The 22,148-nt window shown below is 36.5% G+C and overlaps 1 protein-coding gene across 1 annotated transcript; it reads left to right on the forward strand.

Annotated features, from left to right (window-relative positions):
• The first annotated feature begins 549 nt into the window (after positions 1-549).
• On the forward strand, positions 550-16,970 carry LOC118750155 (DNA topoisomerase 3-alpha). The gene is made up of 5 exons (XM_036484880.1): positions 550-729; positions 785-1,040; positions 1,106-1,719; positions 3,215-3,710; positions 14,834-16,970. Exons 1-5 carry the CDS (start codon positions 603-605, stop codon positions 14,967-14,969), a joined length of 1,629 nt encoding a protein of 542 aa, XP_036340773.1. The 5' UTR covers positions 550-602; the 3' UTR covers positions 14,970-16,970.
• Positions 16,971-22,148: the final 5,178 nt, after the last annotated feature.

The raw sequence follows: 22,148 nt of genomic DNA on the forward strand, positions 1-22,148 counted from the left end.
AATAGGAAATCTATATTTCATATTTATTTTTTCTTCGCGATGTACATATGTATGTACATAACAAAAGAAACAATTAAGATAAAGTAATTTATAATAAATTCGTCTTGAAGGGCTGCAGCTTTTTCAATCCGCACAAACATCAAATCCACTATTTGTGGGCTTTCTCTTTGAAATTTTTTCTATTTATTGTTTTTTTTTTCAATTGATCTTAATTTTATTCTTACAATTTTTGATTTAACTGCGCATTTTTATAACGTTTGATACTTGACATCTTTCTTCAAATCAACCTCAAATCAATTTCAAATGTAAAATTTAAACCTCGTTTTCAATTTGAGAATCATTTGAGAAAAACATTTGATATGATGAAACACATTTTTCCCAAACGTTTGGAACTGTGTTTGCTGGGAAGCTACTATTCCATACGAACACAGATATGTACGTTGATATCGTTACTAGAATTGCGGTTAAAGTGATTTAAATTTACCGTTCGGTAACATGCAGAATAGGGACATTAGTATAATATAATTAAATGGGAAAATATCTATGTACAATAAACGAAATTTTCATAAACAGGGCAGTTATTTGATCCTACAGAAATATCAATGCAAGAAGGTGCCACTACTGCGCCACCACTTTTGACAGAGGCTGATTTGATAGCTTTGATGGAAAAACATGGCATTGGAACTGATGCAACTCATGCTGAACATATAAACACAATTAAAGAAAGAGGTATCGTTTGATAAGTTTTTATTCGCTCTTCTAATGTCAATGTATACGTGTGCAGGATACATCGGAGTGGTTGACAAAGGTTGTCTCGTACCGGGTATTATAGGAATGGGTCTATATGAGGGCTATGATGCAATGGATCTGGCTTTAGCCAAACCCATGTTGAGGGCAGCATTTGAGTCGGATTTAAAAGATATTAGCACTGGAAAAAAAAATCCTAAGACGGTACTGAATGAACAAATTCAAAAGTATTTGGAAGCGTACAAGCAAATTACAGAAAAGGTCACCGCCATGGATAATAAAATGTCTTTACGGTAATTTCAAACTAATTACTTTTCCATGGATATCTCTGAATAATTACGTATGTATGTCTTTGTAGAATAAATGAAACTCCTGCGACAAACGAAAGCCAGAGGAGCGATGGGGGTAATATAACAAGAGAACTATTTCAATGTCCAAAATGTTCAGTAGCTCCGTTATCGTTGCGGCAGAAAAAAAACCAAAACAGCTATTATATAGGCTGCATGAATTTTCCTGATTGTAAGAACACCATTTGGCTATCAGAAGAGTGCTTAGAGCCAAAAGTTTTATCGGAAACTTGCCAGCGTTGTGGACCGAATGTAAAATTAATTAAATTAAAATTCGCGTCTATGTACTACAAAACCTTGTTTAAAACACCTTCTGGCTGGTACAAAACATGCTTCCGCTGTGACCAACAGTTTCAAGATAATTTCAATATTAATCTTGATCAAGTAAAGCGAACTGGTGGAATTGTTGGAACTGCCACCCAAGATTCAAATACTATTACGGCTGGTGTTGCTTTATCCGCCGCTTTTAGAAATAGTGAAACCATTAGAGGGTCAGAATGTCCGAGAAATATAAACGAAAATCGAAATATGAGCAAATCAAAATCAAATACTGAAACCAAACAGCTGCCACTTAAGAAGAAAACTAAAAGCACAACCCAAAGCGTTCGAACGTACTTCACAGTCGGTAATACATATGTCTTAACACCATGCGACAAAAACCAAGAATTTGTAAAACACACGAAAAAATCAATATATCCACAAAACTAGGAGTCAAATATAGTATAACTGCGTTTTTAGTTTTTCTCTCTGACGTCAGGATTTTTTTTAAAGGACTTTGAAATTTCTAGAATATGATTGAATAAAAAAGTTATTAAAAAGATTTGGTACATTGTAGAGTAACAATATGGCTACCAATTAAAAGGAAAAATTCTGTAGAATTGAAAAAACATTTCGTTTTTTGGTGCATCAGGACGAATAAGTGTTGAAAATGTCCTTTTAAAACTTTATCCTTGAATAACCTTGAAAATTTCCAATATTTATTTTTGTAAAAAATATATGTCAAAGACTAATATGTAAACTATGACATCCTCGAATTTCGTCCTTCTAACTTTATTAGTATATACATAAATGAAGATACTGGAATCATTACACTGTACAGCACTCGGCTGTGTATTGGACTAAACCAATTTTTTTTCAGAGATTGAGTCATAGGTAAAAAAGTTGTTTCTCCGATTTTCGAAGTTAGCTTCCGAAATCGAGATATGGGCCTTCGAAGTTCGAAACGGGACCTTTGGTAAAAAATTATTTTTTATTATGATTTGTAAATAACAATAAAACTAAAAATATAGGCGTAGTCCGCCTTTTGCTCTTATTTAAATGGTATATAACTTTTTTGTGCAAACTTATATTACAGGTGCTATAAGGGGTCAAAAGTCGGGTTTTCGAAAACTTAAAAACCTTATAATTCAAACAATTTTGTACTGATTTGGTATCATTGTAAAGGCGATTAAACCCCCTTTCTTCTGGTATGCATATTTGTATACTTCATATATAAAAATTTGAGAAAAACCACTTAAAAACAAAAAAATACCTTTATTATAAAAAAAAATATTTTAAACAAAAAAATTTCAACCTGGTTTTTAGAAAATTGGTATCGTTGTAAAGGATACCAGAAAACTTATACTTTTTTAAACCCAAAAAATTCGATTCATATACACAAAAAAAATTTAATTAAAAACATTTTTTCCCTCTATATAAACTCCAGCCCCCCTAGGTGAAAGGCTGGCTACGCCCTTATATACAAAGCAGTCAAAGTATTTAAACCGTACATCATACGGTAAGTTTGTGCTTTTAGAGCGCATTCATGATTCCACTATCTTCATTTATGTATATTGTAACTGTAACAGAATTTTTCCTTTTAATTGATACCCATATTGTTATTCTACAATGCACCGAATCTTTTGAATAACTTTTTGTATTCAATCATATTCTAGAAGTTTCAAAGTACTTTAAAAAAAATCCTGACGTCAGGCAAAAAAACTAAAAACGCAGGATTTCTATATTTGGCCCCCAGTTTTTGAATACATTGATTTTTTCGTGTGTAAAATTGGCTGTCGCATAGTGTATTCATTCCTAAAATACTTACTTAATTACTTACTAATTTCTTATAATTTCTGCAGCAAGTGAACAAACATTAATTGATCAGTCTTCAGTTCCTATGGATATTGAAAGTTCGGTAGTTCCCGACTTGACATTGGATAATTTTTTCAATGACGGTTTCGATGAAGTTATGTGTGCAGTTGATATACAAACCGAAACCGCCACAAATACAACCAATATTCCTGCACGAAATGCAATCAACGAGAGAGCTTCTGTCGGTTCTGATTCATTTAGATCTATAAATAAGTGTACCTCTGGATCTGTAAAAAGTACGAATTCTAATTTCGATGAGTGCTTTCCGGACTTAAACGATTTTATCTGGGGTACTTCTGGACACAAAATACGATCTCTTAACGGCAATGAATATAAAAGTAGCCAGAATTTGCAAAGTAAAAATCAAGACGTCAGGACGCGATTATCAAAAACTGACCAATATAACTGGGATAATAAAACACAACATAATGTTGCACCAACCACGAATATTCAATGCTGTGGGTGTCATCAGAAGGCTAAACAGTACGTATTAACACAAGCTAAAGGAGTTTAGTAAGTATGCACATACATATATGTATGTATAGCCTATTTTGTATATGAGATTAAAGGCGCGATGCTTATGGCCTAAGCACTTCAGCAGTTACCCAACAAACATTTAGGTTAGATAACGACTAGAAAAGGATTCGAAGGCTAGAGGGCGATTAGAGAAACTGTAGAGAATGATGGCATTGTGTACAAAAAGGGGACTTAGTTCTCAATATCGATAAAAATGTGAGATATCTAATCGTATTCTACCCAGGGTATTCAATCCTAGGATCCAGGGCAGTTTTCTATGTCCCGAAATCAGCTCTGGGAAGCTGAGAGTTTTAGTGATTTATTATTTACAGAGTGAAAGTGATGTTGTGTGTGACATGAAAAACCATATACATACGTATACAGAACACCAAAATTTGGATTCAAAGTGAACTTGAGTCATTTCAAAACCTGCCAGAATAACTTTACTTGTTCAAACATTTTGTGCAAGAACTATGTAAGACCGAAAAATCTGGTAGCAATTGTAAACAATAGAAATTTTCAGTGTGGCAGATTTGTTCTCCATTTTACTTTGTTGGCATGGTTTAGTGGAAATTGACTTTCTGCCAATATGAGCGTTTTTTTACTTTAATATGGATATTTAAGAATACTATAAAAATGTTTTAACATTAAATTATGGACTCTTGTAATAAGCTGCATTATGCCTCACGTAAGACCACATGTGGCGACAATCAATCTGTGCAGTTTAATTTTTTAAAATACTAAAATTGTAATAAAGTCAAAATCCTGAAAAATCTCGGGATCCGAGGATTGAATGCGCTAATTCCAACGTTGAATTATATCACAGGTCAACTATTTTGAAAAGAAATTTTGGTACCGAGATATCGATAGTGGTTTGTTGCGAATATTCGCATTCGCAACCGCGGAGCTTCGGCATTAATTTTAACATTCGCATTCGCAATAATCAATACGGAGCTTTTGCGAATGTTGTGCAAGTGCACCGATGAAACGTATATATGGCAAACAAAATGACAAATTGTAGCCAATATTTAGGCCTGTGGTCGTGGGAGTATTTGTGTAACAAAATTGGTCAAATGTCATATTTATCAGCTTTGATAAAAATGTCTTTAAACATATTATGGGTATTCATGGAAACGCGTAAATGCCTCGTAATTGCGTAAACCGCGTAAATAAAGCGATTTTCCATAAACAATGAAGTAAGTTTACGGGGTTGGCATGGTCGCGAGGCATTTACACGTTTAGATGAATTTCCCCTTTTATTTCTTAAGCGATATAACCCGCTATCAAGGGGCAGTAATACAAGTTCCCACTTCTACTTGACATTTGACGTACGTCAAAGAAAACATAGTCCTTTTAATACTATTTTTTTTTCTGTGCTTTAAATACCTGCATTTGTTTCCTTCTTTTTATGATTTTTTTGGACCAATCTTAAAAAAAACTACTAGACACAAAAGAAGAAAGTATGAACTGTAATTCTTTACCAAGTTTTCGTAATTTGCTTTTGATGTTACATATATTCGTTTCAATGATTTCAAATGGGGCTCTTTGGGGAATTTATTTTTAGGAAACATTTTAAAAACAGTAATTTTGTTTACTTGTCGGGCAATATTTTTTCATAGGGATATACATTGGATCCTTGGCTAAAAATTTCAGTGGTAAAACTGTCCCTTATTTGCTATTTAAAGTCAAAGCGTAAGCTTCTTCAATATGGATTTCCAGCAGAGATGATCAACGTCTCGCTATAAAGAGAATCGATGCTCAAATAATTAAAAAGCTATAGGTCTGACCTTTAATTACGTATCCATCTGAGATTCAAATGCTTATCAAAAACGGGGTGCTTTAAAAAAAAAAATATTCTGATCCGATTCGGCTGGCAGCCACGACTTTTAAAACAGAATTTTGTTCAAACATAATAATTTATTTTCCATATCGACCTATTTACATAGCTCGTTATAAGCACAAGTTTTTCAAACCAGCCGCAGAAGAAAGTACTAAAAATGAATTACAAAAACTAAAATCGAAAAACGCTGATAAAGTTACAGATTCCCCAAATTCTGAAATTGCCAAAGGAATGAGAATGAAGAATCTATATATTAATACGCTAACATAAATTTTGTCTCCGTTCGTTTGGCTATTCTACCGAACCGATATCAAAACCAAGAACACCGTTGGAAAGGCATTTTTCCGTAGATGAGCAGAATTTTTATGGTTTCACAATTGGTGGAAAATTACGGCCACAACCGTTGCTTAAACATTTTCGAATTGTGAATAGATGTTGCTGCAACATGTTCAATTTGGCATGTTTCGCCTGTTGTTTCACTACACATTTGAAATTAAGCTTTGAAATAAAGATAAATATAAAGATGAAGAAATAAATGATAACGAAGAAGTCAAAAAAAAGAAGGCAAAAGTGAAGATAAAGACGAAAATGGAGACAATGACAGATACATAAGAATTATGGTAACTGAAAGGGTATGAATATTTCTTGAATTTATGAAGTAAACTTCTTTAGCGGCAGTTGGTTGGTTGGGAGTAAATTGTCAAATTCAAGGGAAATAATGCACATGGAAATGGTTCTCAGCGGTTTAGCGGTTTGAGAATAAAAACAAAAACAAAGATGCCTAGAGGTACAGGCAAAAACGAAGGTCAAAGTAAATTTAAACACTTTAAGGTAAAGGTGAAGAGGAATATGCAAAAATAAAGATAAATATGAAGAAAAGGATGAGGTTGAAGATCGATATTGTTATCGATATAAAACCCGATATTTCTATCGATATAATAATCGATATTGCTATCGACAAAATAATTGATGTTGTTATCGATACTGTTATTGATTAAATAACCGCTATTGTAATCGATATAATAATCAATATAATAATCTATATTGTTATCGATACAATAATGTATATTGTTATCGGTATAATAATCGATTAAATAATTGATTTTGTTATCGATTTAGTAATTTATATTGTTATCGATATGTACAATAATCGATACTGATGATTGTTATATTTATCGATGAATTAATCGATTTTGCAATCGATGTATTTTTCTATATGTTTATGGATATTGTTATCGGTATTTTTATCGACACAGTTATCAACAGGGTTATCGATATAATAATCGGAACATGGAATGTGATCACATTAAGTGACATCACATCGCATTATGAAGAGACATCACATGATGTTACATCACATAATTTGATATCACATCACACGATATCCCGTGACATGGCATGATATGATATGACATCACATTATATGGCATGACATCACGTGACTTGACATCGTATGACATGACATGGCATTACATGACGTGGCATCACATGATATGACATCATATGAAATGACATCAGAGGATATGACAACACATGACATGACATCCTATCACATCACATAAAATCACGTCACATCTTATCACGTCATCGCACCTCATCTCATCTACGTGAATAGAAAAAGAAAAGGATATAAGCAAAGATGTGAAAGATAAAAACAAAGAAGAAGACCAAGGTAAATTTACCGATTTCAAAACCAAAAACACCGTTGGAAAGGTAATTTTCTGTAGATGAGGAGAGTTTTTATAGTTTCGAAATTGGTTGAAAATCGTCGTTTAAAAATTTCCATATTTGTGTATGGTTGTTTTTGCAACCTGTTCAATTTAAGCTGTTTCGCATTTTGTTTTACTTCGTATTTGAAATTAAACTTTGAAATAAAGATAAATATGAAGATGAAGAAACAAGTGATAACGATGAAGACAAAAAAGGCAAAAGTGAAGATAAAGACGAAAATGGAGACAATGAGAAATACATAAGAATTAGGGTAACAGAGTTGAAATCGAATCGAAATAAAATCAGCCATAAAGGTTACTGAAATTTATCGAATCGTCGAAGTTTATAATTATCGAAATTTATCCATGCTTATTAAGTTATCGCAACGTATCGAATTATTCAAACTGATCAGTGTTTATTGAGTTGTCCAAATTTACGGATAGTTATCGAGCTATTAAAACGTGTGGGATTAACGAAATTTGTCAAGTTAAAGAAAGGTATCAAGTTGTTGATATTTATTGAATTATCATCATTTATAGACTTAACGAATTTTTTCGAGGTGTCGTAATGCATGGAGTTCTTTCAACTTACAGAGTTATCGATAATTATTGATCTACTGAAATTGGTTGGGTCAACGAATCGAAGTTTATGGAATTTTCAAAATATATCGATTTATCGAAAATTCAAGGTTATATAAGCTTATCGGTTTATCACTGCTTATCGAATTTTATCGTGTTAACAGAGTGTAACGAGTTATCAAAATGATTAGATAGATTTCGAAAAATGTGAAGCTGTCAAAAGTAAAAATTTATAAAGGTATCCACAGAATTAACATTTTTGAATTACCGAAATTTATCGAGCCCTCGAATTCCACAGTTATCGAAATTGGTCGAGTTAACGAATTTTGTTGAGTTATCGGATTTTAGTGTTCTTGAAATTCATCGAACTATCGATATGTATCAAATCATTGAAATTTATCGATAAACTTGAATGTATCGGGTCAATTCCAAGTCCTGCCGAAGTCTTCCAAAGACCTTCTCAGATAAAAAAATTTTAGTTACGTTTTAGTTCCAAAGCAGACGGTTTTTCGGTTAGTTAATTTTTTACTGTATAAGTTTTGCTACGTGTTAAGTTAAAAACCCTCTCCAAGGCTTCTAAAACTAGAAAAACTGTCGAATTTCGACAGTAACTGGCACTCTAGTTCTTTTTAAAAGGCTTTAGAAAAACCTGACATATGTATCTGGGTTAACTTGTAAGCGCTGTTTAAACAACGATCTCGCCATTATGCTATATTCTAGTTGTTTCTTAAAAATACTAGACATCCGGATGTTAGCTGTTAAATATTCGCATCCGCGGACGTCTAAAAATCCACATTCGCAACATCCCTAGTTTGTTATTACGGATAAATCGATACCATCAAGGTATTATTCAAATCGGTACTTGTACTCGTATCAAACAAGGTATCGATACCTACTCATTATCGGAAAGATATCGAGTACTTGTACATAGAAATACGATTTTGCATATTTTTCTAAGTTATTGTATTTTTTCACAAAAAATATGAATTTTTACAAGATTATTTATCTTTTAATATTTTTTACCTCCCTTTTATTAGCTCGGGATGTAACTATGTAATATTGATGCGCCTAAAAGATGCAGCGATTTCTATTCTCAAGTTACATACCTGATGACAGTCCGAATGGAAATTATAATAGCGAGGTTTTAGTTTTTCAAACTGTAATTTTATTCATACGAAAATTTAAGACAACAATTGTTTTTGCATAGTATTTTATTTAAAAAACAATATAATACATTTTTACAAGATTAATATATAAAGTTTTTTCCTTTAAAATAAGTTTAAGAAAAGAACTCCTTTTTTGTTATATTTCCTGTGTTTTCCTGAAAGGCGGTATCGAGATTTTGATATAGTTGTACCTGTTTTTGAGAAAGGCCTCTCGCGAGGGACAGATGACCCAACAAACGTTAGGTATAGACGGGCTTACTTATATAGCTGCGGAAATGTAGTGCGTATATCTTCCCATTCCTCTAATGGGTTGCTTTCAAATAAGATGCTGAAGCATAATAAGTTTTGTGCTTCCGATACAAGTACTTTTTTTTGATACCTACTTCGATCGCAGTAAAAATAATCGAGTACAAAAATACTTGGTAAATTGAGAAAAGTATCGAGTATATACTTTGATTTACTTGTATCGATTCATCCCTATTTGTTATAAAGTGTGCGTTGACAACAATAAAAATATATTAGTCGTATTCGTTTCGGCATCCGTTAGCGAGTGGCGAATCGATTAAACAACTGGCATAGATAAACATACGTTAGCAGCACTGAAAAAGAGATTTCAAAAGTTACATTTGTTTGGAAGCACTTAATGAGTTGCTTGACACAACTAAGTTATTTGACAGTTCATAATGAAAACAAATCGGGGAAAAAATATTTAATATTTAAAAAATTTTTATTAAATTTATATTTACAACGAAAAATGGATAACGAGCTACTAACTTTAGTAAGAAATGGCTTTTATTTGTAATTGAGATGTAAGGATGGTGAGGAGCAGTGAGATGATGTTGGCCACTTTTAAGTTGTGGGATATCTGCTTTGTGGAAGCGGGACGGTGTGATGTTGCTGGCGATGGGGATACTCCTTGCCTTTAGAATGGTGCGTGATATATTGGTGCTGCTGAAAGGTGGGAGGATAATAGCTGTTGAGTTGCTGCTGGTTCCGAAGGAGATACTACCAGCGCTTGTGCTTGTACAGTGCCCGCATTAGGTTGGCTTATTGGCAACCAGAGCGCTATTGCCGAAAATCTCCATCTCCTCCATATAAGAGGCAATACATGGAGTATCTCCAGTTCTTACAGCGTTGTCCTTCGCGCACTTGAAGGCAGACAACAAAGTCCGCATTTTGCCTTCTAATGCAACCGGGGTTGTGGAAGGGTCCTATATAACAATAAAACAAATTAAAAAAACACAAATTAAAAACACTCATTCAACTTACTGTGAAGCCTTGTGCTACCATGTCTTCCAAAACATGAGCATAGGCATTTCTTTTTTTCCTAGTGTGAAGAAACTCCTCCTTCCGGGCCAAGTAGCACTTCAGCAAACCTTTGGTTTCGACCACTGTCCACACCTTGCGTTTCTTTTAAAAAATGCTTATTAATTTCTTATATTAAATTATTTAAAAACAAAAACTAAATATTGTTGCCATTTTTGATTTTAAATTCTGTTTGCTGTTTCAAAAATGTTAAATTTGAAATTGTCATGTTTGGCAGTAAAAAACGTGTCTAAAATAAGAAAATAAACTTGGTAGCATTGAGGGAAGCTGTTATACCAGTTTTATGAGGTGTCACCATGCTCGTCAGTGCTAGCTAACTTTGTTGTTGCTTTCACATACAAATTTTCTGACAAGCGAGCAGAGCTCTAACATAGCGAGCAGAGAAGTGGCGAAACGAATGCGCCTATTTTTTTCCTATGTATAGCACATGATACAAAAAAGAAAGTAGTTCCATTCTCACTTTTTCGTCGCCATATTAACAACATGAATATTAAGCAGATTGTGACATTTCGCGCTACCATACCCAATATCCAAAGTCCTTCAAATTTTATTATAAATTTTTCCGTTTTTAAATATGTACGGTTTGTGTAAGAAATCTGGTAATACTATTGTGCAATAGAGGTCAGGTAACACGTTAAAGTTATCCGGGCCATACTGGTTTTTACATTACCTCGTGTCTTATTCGCAGAACTTCCTGTAATGACATCTTAATATTGCCTATGAGTCTAGTGTTTTCGCTATTTGGATATTTTAATACTTTAATCAGTAAAAGTACCGTGAATTCCTTAATAATCGGAACTGCCATATTAAGCACTTCTAAGGCAATTTCAAGAAACAAACAAAGATTTTCTAACGAAAGTTCTCGAACAAAATGTTGCAACTATACATCAAATCTTCAATAATGAGACTCACATAAAAGGCATCCCGAACTTCAGGAAGTTTGATAAAAGTGTAGAAAAGTGGTAGATTTATGTTCAGCAGATGGAACACCATTTCGTCGCAAATGGAGTATCCGATGAAAAATTAAGGCGCGCACGTTTCCCTTCATGGATTGACACCAAGGCAAGTTGTTGCAAAAGCTTTGCGATAACGACATCGCCCAGAAATCTTTCATTGATGCGGCAAAGTTCTACCACCACTTTCCGGAAAAGCAGCATGTATTGGCAGCTCGATATAAATTTTACTCTGTGCGGATGAAGCCGAATCAAAATTACGCGGACTGAGTTGCAGAACTTCGAGGGGCAGCGAAAGAGTGTATATTCGAGTGCACAAGAGAAAACTGCCATGAAACATTCACTGATAATAGCATACGAGACATGATTATCATGCACGCTCCTCACGATAAAGTTTGGAGCACCGCACTACAAAAGCCGAATCCAACCCTGGATGAAGTCTTACAAATTGCAACTATGTGCGAAGCAACTGTTAAAACATGCATGGAAATAACAACAAACAAACCAAAAAGAGCGCAGTAAGTCTGGAAATAAATCAGCAGTAGCCAAATCCTGTCCGGCCTGCGGTATCGCTCACCATAGGACACAGTGTTATCATTATCTAAACGAAACCAAGTGTCGCTTGAGTCAAAAGAGTGACCATATTAGAGCCGCATGCCGAGCGGCGGCAGCGCCCACGAACAAGCAGCGAAAGAGTTCACAAAAAAAAAACGCGAGGAAAATATTAGCACCATTGACAAGTTCACATTCAAGAATATTGAGTGGCTGGATCTTATTTCCGAAGAAAACGATTGTGATGTTAAGTTATCTACTGATTATAATAGCAAGTCTGACAAAATTTTAATAGATATTGTGCTTAATGAGAAAAAAATGCAGTTTCAAGTTGATACGGGTGCATCATGTTCGCTAATTGGACTGCAGACATATTCACTACTGGGAAAGCCAAAGTGCGAAGCTACCAACAAAGTATTGAGAGCTTACGAGGAGATTTGATTGACGTGAAGGGCGCTATTAAAGTAAACGTTGAGTGGAAGGGTATGGTCAAACAAATGACATTGCTCGTCGTGGATTCACATAAGGCATCCAACATTCTCGGTATGGATTGGTTTGGAGCATTGAATTTCAAATTATATAATAATGATAAAAACGAAAACGAAGTCATCTCTGCTATTCACGGCCAGGCATCGTCGAACGCATTGACCACTTCTCTAAAAGAATACACCCAGCAGTATGCTGATATATTTTGAAAAAGCCAAACGGGAAGCTAAGAATCTATGCTGATTTTAAAGTGGGTGTTAATTCTCAAATCGAAATCGACCGGTACCCGATTCCTCGCATTGAAGAGCTTTATCATAAACTACAAGGTGGCCAGTATTTTACGAAAATCGACTTAAGTGAGGCATATTTGCAAATCGAGTTGACCGAAATGTCAAAGCGTTTATTGGTTTGCTCCAATTTCAAAGAATGCCTTTTGGCATCAAACCATCAGAGAAATGTGTGGACGCGATCAAACGCATGCCTAGACCGAAAAACTTGCAAGAAATCGAAGCATTTATCGGTAAAGTAAATTATTATAATAGTTAGTTAGTTAATTTTCTGGGTGTACTAGAACCAGAGACACCGCGACCTAAAAGATCTTTTGTATCTCTTTAAAGGAGTCCCTAACCCAATGTGGCCAAGATACCTTCGGCTTCCCTAATGAATCCTAAAAGGGCATTGGTAGACGAATTCCTAATAACAGGGTTCGACCATCGAAGATTAAAAATAAATCAGTCTTTGTCTGGCTAAATCCGGACAGTGACAGAGAATATGCTCCGAAGATTCATCAGCCTCGAGGCAGAGCCGGCATTCTGACTCTGTGATCGCTCCTATTCGGTGCAAGAGCAGTTGAACACGTGTTTATAGATCCAGTGACGGATAGACATGCCAATCTTTGGAGTTTGTTAAGGTGAAGTATGGCTAAACAAAGGTTTTTGCAGCAGACCTATTGCGAATTTGTGTTCGCTGGCCAACCTATCAATTGTGGCCGATGCCCCCTTGGCATGATGTAGGTTAGCCTGTAGCATCCTTAAGGTGCTCATTGCTTCCGCTGAAGCGATGCTTTAACGAGACACTCCTCTTTGTCTCGTCGGTACCCCTTTTCCCTGGCATCGCCGGTCCGTTTTGGTCGTACGGTAGTGGTGGGTTTTACTGGCTTGGAACCCACATCTTCTTATCGCCCAATGGTGACAATCAACGTGGGCTGTCGAGTCACACTCGAAGCCTAGGATCCAGTCCCTGTTGATGCAACAGGTAGCACAGTTGCTTGCCTGTTGCCTGGCAGTGATTTGGATCATTGTCCCGAAGGTGCCTTGCCAGCACAGGTCTCCGTCTGCGGAATTGGTTAAGGAGCTTTTACCTCGGCTGCTGTCTCTGCTGTAATGGCTGAGCCAGCTGCAAGCATGCCTGGCGGCTCCACTGGTAGATCGCCGCCCGTCCATCTCGTGTTCAGCCGCGGCAACAGCTTCCCTGGCCTCCTCCGCAGGCTTGGTGACCTCCGCCTCTATCGGTTGCTGCTCTTTAGCTCGCAACAGCAATTTTACGTGGCCATATCTGTAGGCGATGCTATTTTTAGCCGCAGTAAACTTTACCATCGAATCGCGGCCAATTACGATGACCAAGTGCAGAAACTTCTTCTGCACCTGTCTTCGTTAAACCTTCCAGCACGCCGTTGAGAGATGGTTCTGGGTTGCGAAACTACTTTCCTCAACGAGTGAAATATCAAGACCACTCTTGGCCTTGATATGGTCGGCGTGTAGCCGAAGCCATGTCTCGGTTTGTGCGTCCGAGCAGACGACGAGAAGCCACCCAGCTCGTGGGACGCATTTCTCAAACTCTGGCTTTACATCAGTCCCCGATCGCTCAATCAGGATATCTATTACGATTTTTGGAGCTGAGCCAGTTGCTCTGCTCCAAGTGGTTTGTTAACGGGGTCAACGGGAATGAAGCCCAGTTCGACACTACTCGCCACCTTACTGTAGGCAGCTTTCATTGGCCCCATATGAGCCTGTCGAGGCTTCTTTGGGACAGCGTCACGAGGGGATTGCTCCTCGGAGCGCACCTGTTTCAGCTTCCCATCGGGAGTTGAGATGCTCTTGCCTATTTGTAGAGCCTAAATTATTATAATAAGTTCATACATAATTTTTCAACACTCGCAGTGCCAACAAATAGATTGAGAAGAAATAATGCCGTCTTTTAATGGGGGCAAGAACAAGAAACTGCCTTCCAATCCTTGAAGAATTTGGTCATTGAAGCATTCCGACTTGTACATTATAACCAGTAGTGTCCAACCTGTAGCTCGCGGGCGCCGGTAGCTCACGGGCGCGACCTAAATTTGAGGCGCCCGCAAACAATAAGATGAACAGAATATTTTGTATTGAATTGAAAAGTTTAACAATTGGAAGCTTTTTTGGTACATAAGTAAGCTTTTATTTTTGAATTTTCACGAACTCATTCACTTCTTATCTTTCTATGCTAGACATGACAGAATCTCTGTTTCAGGATTTTCAAAACAAAAACAGCGTAATCTCAGCAATAAAAAAGTGTCGTCATCTGATGACCTACCAAACGATATTCATGGCCAAATAAAAAGCGATTTCAAGAAATGTGACTAGGTTTCCTTACAAATGGATGAGTCGACCGATGTTTCAGACTCTCCGCACTTATTAGTGTTCACCAGAGTGGTATTTTCTGATTTTTCTGCTAAGGAGGCACTTTTAGTCAATCTGACTTTGGAAGGTCGTACTCGTGGACAAGATATATATATATATAACGTAGTGAAAAAGAAGGAAAATCTGATTGCAAAAACACTCAACCTTGACAATGGTATGAGCACGATCATTCGTATGGTGAAGTGATTTTAAGAAGTTATCTGAAAATATGAAGATTCAAGCATCATATTAAGTTTAGTGGGCATGTGCTGCGAGTCGTACGATTTGAAATCGGTGCGATTTGCAAACTATTTTTGATTATTTTTAGGGAAAGTAATAAATATTTCAAATGAAAACGGCGAGAAACACATAACTTACGTCATATCTATCGATTCAGGCCAAATTTTGCCGTTTTGTTAATCAATCTCCGAAGAAGGTTTTGCAGATCGCATCGATCTCAAATCGTACGAATTGCAGCACATATGTTTACAATAAAATGAATGTTCTTCATTAAAATATTATGCGCTGTTATTAATTTAACTTAACTGTATAAACTTTAATAATAAATAAATATTTTAAAAGGATCAGTTAGTAGAATATATACATTGAATATAAGAAGAGTGAAACGAGTTAACGCAGTTAAGATTGAAGTTAAGCTAGGGGTGCCCGCGTATTATAGCGATAGTTTCAAAGTAGCCCTTTGTCCAAGTTCTGTTGGACACCACTGATTATAAAGATAAACTACCTATTTTACTCGCAGTCGACGCATCCAGATTGGGTATTGGTGCGGTGTTATCCCATTGTTTCGCTAATGGTTCGGGAAAACCAATCGCGTACGCATCAAATACACTTAACAGCAGTCAAACAAATTATTCGCAGATAGAAAAAGAGGCATTGGCTATAATATACGGCATGACCAAATTTCACCAGTATCTCTACGGAAGACAGTTCGAGCTGGTCACAGATCATCAAGCGCTTACCGCGTTGTTTCACCCGTCTAAAAGGTTACCGGTGATGGCATTACACCTTGTACAATGTTGGGCTATTACACTTCAGGCATAATGTCATCCCAAAACGCGAATGCTGATGCGCTCCCACGTATGCCACCGGGTGAAGATCCTGCTTTTCACGAGGAGGAGAACAGCTTGTTTAGGATTGATGTAAAAGACCAAGCCGTGGTAATCCAATTTTCAATAAATGAACAACTTATTAAACAAAAACCAGAAGCCGATGAAAATATGTATTTTAGGGCTGGCCTCAACGTTCGCTTGAGACAAATCTTGAGCCGTATTTTAATCGAAACCTTTATTTATCAATACAGAATGGGGTGTTATTGCTACATACCGAATACATAAGAGTAATAATACCTAAAAAAACTTCAAAGCAGGGTATTGACGATGCTCCATGATGGACTACGTCTGGTTTCCCGGTATCGAACAAAATTTTTTTGGAATATACGACAACTGCTCCATCTGTCAAGCGACTGCTGCACTTCCAAAGTGCGATTTTTTCTCCTTGGCCGGAAGCCACACATCCATGGGAGCGAATACATTTGACTTCGCGGGCCATTTTATAATCATATGTGGTTGATTATTGTAGATTCCTATTTAGAGTTTCCGAATGTTGTTGAGTTATATGCAGCTACTACACCAACGACAATAGCAGCACTCCAGCGAATCATATCCGTCGAAGGGCTTCCGTGCACCATTGTAACATATAATGTAACGCAATTTACCTCCCAAGACTTTCAACAGTTTTGCAAACGAAATTCTATTCAACACCTAACAACTGCACCATTTCATCTTGCCTCCAACGGGTTAGCAGAAAGGTTCGTACGGAGTTTTAAAGAAGCTTTTACGAAAATTATAAAGACAGAGCACCACACCGAGCGTGCTTTGTACAAATATTTTGCCACGTACCGAACCACACCTAACCCCGTACTCGGTCAATAACCGGCAGAGCTACTTCATGGGCGTCAACCTCGAACGATCCTCGCTGCAATGTTCCCATAGCCTGTTCAACATCCAAAATCTGGAAGTAAATTTTTTATCGGCGCGAAAATTTGGGCGCGAAACTATGCAGGGCTTGAAGGCCAAATACAGCAAACGTTGGGCAAGTAGATATATCGGGTACAGACCGATAGAGGATTATGGAGGTGTTACCAAACTCAACTACTGATAGTCTAAGAGCCAGTGAACAGCATACTTCATGTAATTTACTAAAGCTCAAATTTTGTTCAGTCGAGCCTTAATACCTTCTCTACTTGGAAGGGCCACTAACTAAGCCCGGCAGCGGTCCATACGGCGTCACGCAGGTCGCAAAGGTAGAAAATTCAGACCAATTTCGAAAGTATTTTAATAAGTCTGACATTTAAGTATTTTGACATTCAATGTTATTATTACTCGAAAATAATAATGGCAGATAATTTTGGGGGTTTTGAAATCATAGCAGACACTTTTGGATATGTTAAAAAAATAAAAAATTCAAAAGTATTTTAACAAAAGAGAAATTTTAATATTTTACTTATTATAGTATTAGACGCCTGTATTTATCAGGTAAGACATTCTGTCCGGCAATTACATCCCGGCAGACAGCGATACCTAACCTATAGCCCGAGCACACGTACACAATAGGGGTATTCTCCAAATCTTGCAAAGCCATTGCACGTAGCACGGATTGCACGGATTGCATAAATTGCAAACACACAACAAGAAAATTCATGGGAAACAACATTTCCTATCGCTGCAAAATATGCAACGTCGAAACCCATGTATATATTTTGCAAAATAGCATAGCAAGATAATAGCGACCCTGTGCTAGTTGTTTTGTTGTTGGAATTGCTACATATTTCTCTCATTCCTCTCATCTCGCTCACTTAATTTTTTTTTGCTGTCTCTTGTTATTGTATTTGATACATAATTTCGCTGCTTGCTCCCCATGCATGCTACCACTTTGCAATGGGGTGTTCTCGTACTCTTCGAAATTTGGAATAGTATTTTTGCATTTCGTGCAATCCGTGCATCGTGCAAGACTTCGAGAATACCCCTAATGTATAATGTACACTATGTCACCATACTTTTTGCTATCAAAAGTCGACCTACCTAATGTACCAAAGCAAGTGCACTTACCAGTGCCCAACAACAACAATACACAAGGGCCAACCAAATAAACATATATACGCACAAAAAGGAAGTGTCAAAAAAATTGCAACCGGCTGACTCAGTGGAGACGGCGGGATTGCTTGAGGGGGAACAACAGGGCAATATACAAAATACTTAGGGCAACTGGAATTTGGATAACAACATTGTATGAGGGAACGGCACCAACTATTAACAAGTAGCAAACTACCTACAAATATGACTATTAGGGTGAGCCCAAAAACTATGGAACAAATCACTCAATATTCAAAGGCAACCAAAAGTACTATATGACAAAACAAACTGTAATAAAGAGTCAAAAACGCCAATAACAAAACCTTGTTTGTTGGTGCACCGGAGGTTAGGTCCAACCAAAAGATTACGAACCCACTCGCAATACCACCCAATCTGCCGGGGGTAACTTTAACCCACCAAGTGACTGGGCTATGGGTGCGGGATGCCAAAATTTGTTTCTATAGACTGGTTCACCTATTTCTTACCTCGAGTATGGACGCGAACTACAATTTGGTAGCACAATTCAATGTCTTACTACAGCAAGTAAATCTAACGCACTTGTGGGAGTGTCTAAATGCAGAAACGTGGAAAAATTCAAAAACGCTGGTGTTTGAACGTTTTGACAGACATCTAAAATTTCAGGACATTCTCGCATGCTCACAGTCGTCTTCAATGTCGTTTAAAATACTAAGATCCCTCGAAGATAAGCGGCATGCTACCTATTTACAAAAAGCCAATTCCATAATTCCAGAGTTTTCGCACAGCTCCGGTTATCAACGAAACATTCGCTGCGCTTTTGCATTGGCGGCCAAATTTATAGATTTAATCAAAATAATTATTGTACTATATGCAACCTAAACAAGCTAGAGTCTTTGCAACATTTTCTGTTTGAATGTCCCATATATTCGGATTATCGTGAGCATTACTTAAATCACCTGATTGTAAATGGTACACCATCAAATTTCTTATGCGACCTCACAGATAACCGTTCAATTAAATTACTTTATTATTATATAGCTAATAGCTTAAAATTGAAATCATTTATAATTAATGAGTCATTTGTTTTACCTCTTAGAAGTTAATCCATAAAACACTTTAAATTGTAATTTCGAATGTAAACGTAGAGAAATATCTTAGGAGCCCTCCTGCTCCAAGAGCCCTAGGCTCTTTTAAGCAGTAATAAAATTTAATTGAATTGAATTGAAAAAGGAAAGGATAGGGAATACAATAGGGGAAAACTACCGACAACTCTACTAGCCAAATACAGGCAAAAACACAGAGGATACTTATGCTGTGGTCGGGGTGTACGTCGACTACTGGGTGCTCCTGCAGGGCTACGCCGCCCAAATCCGATACCAACACTGCCAACTACTTTATCTAGCGCCTCGACTGGCTTCTTATTTTGCCTGCTCGCCCGCAGTCTAAGTGTCTCTACTGGCACTTACGCAAAATCACCAAAAAAAAAACCACTGTACCGCGTCTAGTACTAAATAACTATATATGTAAATTAAACACTTCAGAATAAACAAATTCGCATACAATAGGGATGTTTCCCTGATCCATGCTCACTTGGTTCTGCCCCGGCGCGCAGCTACAAGTTGGGCCGCAACCTACGCGCCTGTCCGCAAAACCATCGGGCCTCAGTGCTGGTTTTGTTGTTGCCCGATCAATTGGCGCCGGCCCGTTAATTCTTAAAACGAATTGGGCGCTTTTGCGGTCGCCACCACGCACACAAACAACCACCATCGACGTTGCCATTTCCATCATTCGGCGGACAACAAAAGTGCCGCGATAAGAGAAAAAGACCCTACTGTGGGTTTTCGCGTCATCTCTTCCTATCCTGTTACTATTGGTCGGTATCGTTTTGGCGCGAACACCCCTAATGGAGACTGGAGCTGTTTTGCTTTTCAACCTGAGCTTTAATTTACTCAACTAGTTGCCGGTAGTTTTCGCTCCTCTCGGTTGGAGTGAAAGGAAATAAGGGTAAAACGAAGGAATATATATAAGAAGCTTTGTTGCGGCCAGTACGCGACAACTAGACAGCTACGATAGAAAAAACTTTGCAACTTTTAAAACTTATTTAAAAGGATTTTACGGTCATAAAAATTTTCGGCCTTGGCGAGTCCTAAAAACACCCGAAATGCCTTACTCTTCATAAAATATTCATAGGTGTGTACTCGTATTGAGAGGACAAAATTCTCCAGCAGCAAAAGTTCTGAGAATTTAGCAGCATTCGTTCTCAAAAAGAAGAAATATCAACAGAAGTACGAGAACGCAAAATTTGCAAAAACTTGCAACCTTCGAAACAGCTGATTAATGCACAGTTGCCACTGGTGATTAATTTGGCAATTTATTTTCTGCTTGGTACATTTTCTCCAGATTTGGCATTTTATACAATTGAATAGTTTTGGATAAGAAAAACCTTTTTAAAATACAAATTAATTATATCGGAGTGAAAAGTTATTTTTTCTCATAATTATTTGTGATATCACATGGTGACGCATTCAAAAACAAGAGTATCTCCTCCAAACACGCATCAGTGATCAAAAAAAGAAAAAATTTAATAGATATAGCTACAGATGTAGCTTTAAAATTATAAAATTTTCATTTCAGCAATCAACTTACCAAAACCGAAAACTTCAGCAAAAAAACATTTCAGCATGCTGCATTTAAATCTATTTTGGTAAATGTAAAGGAAAATTATGGTATAAACGAAAAATGTCATACGGTAACCATAGTCAGCACACACTAAAGTAAGCAAACTGGAGATTAATAGCAAATTAACGAAAAATAAACTCAACAAACGTTGTGCTTACTAAATTTACTCACTTTTTCGTTGTATACTAACATTAATAATAAAATTTGCAATAAATAACTCAAAAAGGCCATATTTTCTTTTGTTTATTTACAAACATGTGTTTCTGATCAGTTGATTTTCTTACTTGCAAGTTTTAGCTGGGAAAAATTTTTCCAGCGGAAATTTGCAGCTCTCTTTCACATTTTGCTCTCTCAATTTCCCCTACTTTGCAAGTTTTTTGGGTACGAGAATAATAATAATACGAGAATTTGTTAATAGGGTACTCATACGCCATGACATCCGAGAATATTAACGTCGTTGAAAGTACAAAACCGTGTATCGTCATTCTGCAAAACCGCGTAACTGACATTTGCTGCCAAAATGTGGATTTCCTCACACAAGCCCTTTGCTCAATTCTTATCCACTCGTCCTGAAATATTTTAGCCAGAAATGTGATTGCTTTATAAAAATGAGAACCATTTTAGAATATGAGTGTTTTTACTCTCTAGAAAATAATTTATGCAGCCTCGCATACGCGGATTTGTATTATCTTGATACGGTTTTACATTTTGTTGATACGCGGGTTTTACTTTAAACGACGTTATGAGGTATTTACATGAGGAGAGTAATAGCGAAAATAGTTATAAAGAAAAATCGATTTGGACTCACCAAGGACGAATATTTTTAATGACTCTAAAATCCTCTCAAAGTTATCTTTCAATCTAAGGGGCTAATTGCAAACTTATTTTCGCAACCCAGTATTATGTAGACTTACATCTGTTTAATCCGCATTCAATTGAATTTACTTTTAAATATATGTACATATAATAGCTTATAAAGTGATGTAAATTGAAATATTTACTGCAGTAAAATTCGAAATATGGGCTGATTTATAAACAAAAATAGGTGATATACTTACATACATAGGTAAAATACATACTTAATACTTGAAATTGTCGTAAGCATAAAATAGTTCGAAATTTTTTTATGGTTTCTTCCGAAAATAATTGTCTCTTGCATTTTTTCGCAGGGAACAAAATGCACACTTTATTTTAGTTGACGAAAAAAGGCTTTATGGCGAAAATAAATAGAATTCCACGGTTCTTTAGCAACGTGCAAAAAAAAATTAAAATATTTACATTTGTTTTAAGCAATATGAAACCAATAGATACAAGTAATTTTTAATCAAAACCA

Source organism: Rhagoletis pomonella, unplaced genomic scaffold, assembly GCF_013731165.1.
Source record: "Rhagoletis pomonella isolate Grant_MI unplaced genomic scaffold, Rhpom_1.0 Rhpom_scaffold_00152, whole genome shotgun sequence".
Taxonomy (NCBI): Eukaryota; Metazoa; Arthropoda; class Insecta; order Diptera; family Tephritidae; genus Rhagoletis; species Rhagoletis pomonella.

What these genes read in the sequence shown, in the direction of transcription:
- LOC118750155 (XM_036484880.1), top strand. Translation starts at nt 603, where the DNA reads ATGCAAGAAGGTGCCACTACTGCGCCACCACTTTTGACAGAGGCTGAT. An exon ending in AAACACAATTAAAGAAAGAG is followed by an intron (nt 730 to 784) that starts GTATCGTTTGAT and finishes ATACGTGTGCAG; the next exon opens with GATACATCGGAGTGGTTGAC. An exon ending in TCGAACGTACTTCACAGTCG is followed by an intron (nt 1,720 to 3,214) that starts GTAATACATATG and finishes TAATTTCTGCAG; the next exon opens with CAAGTGAACAAACATTAATT.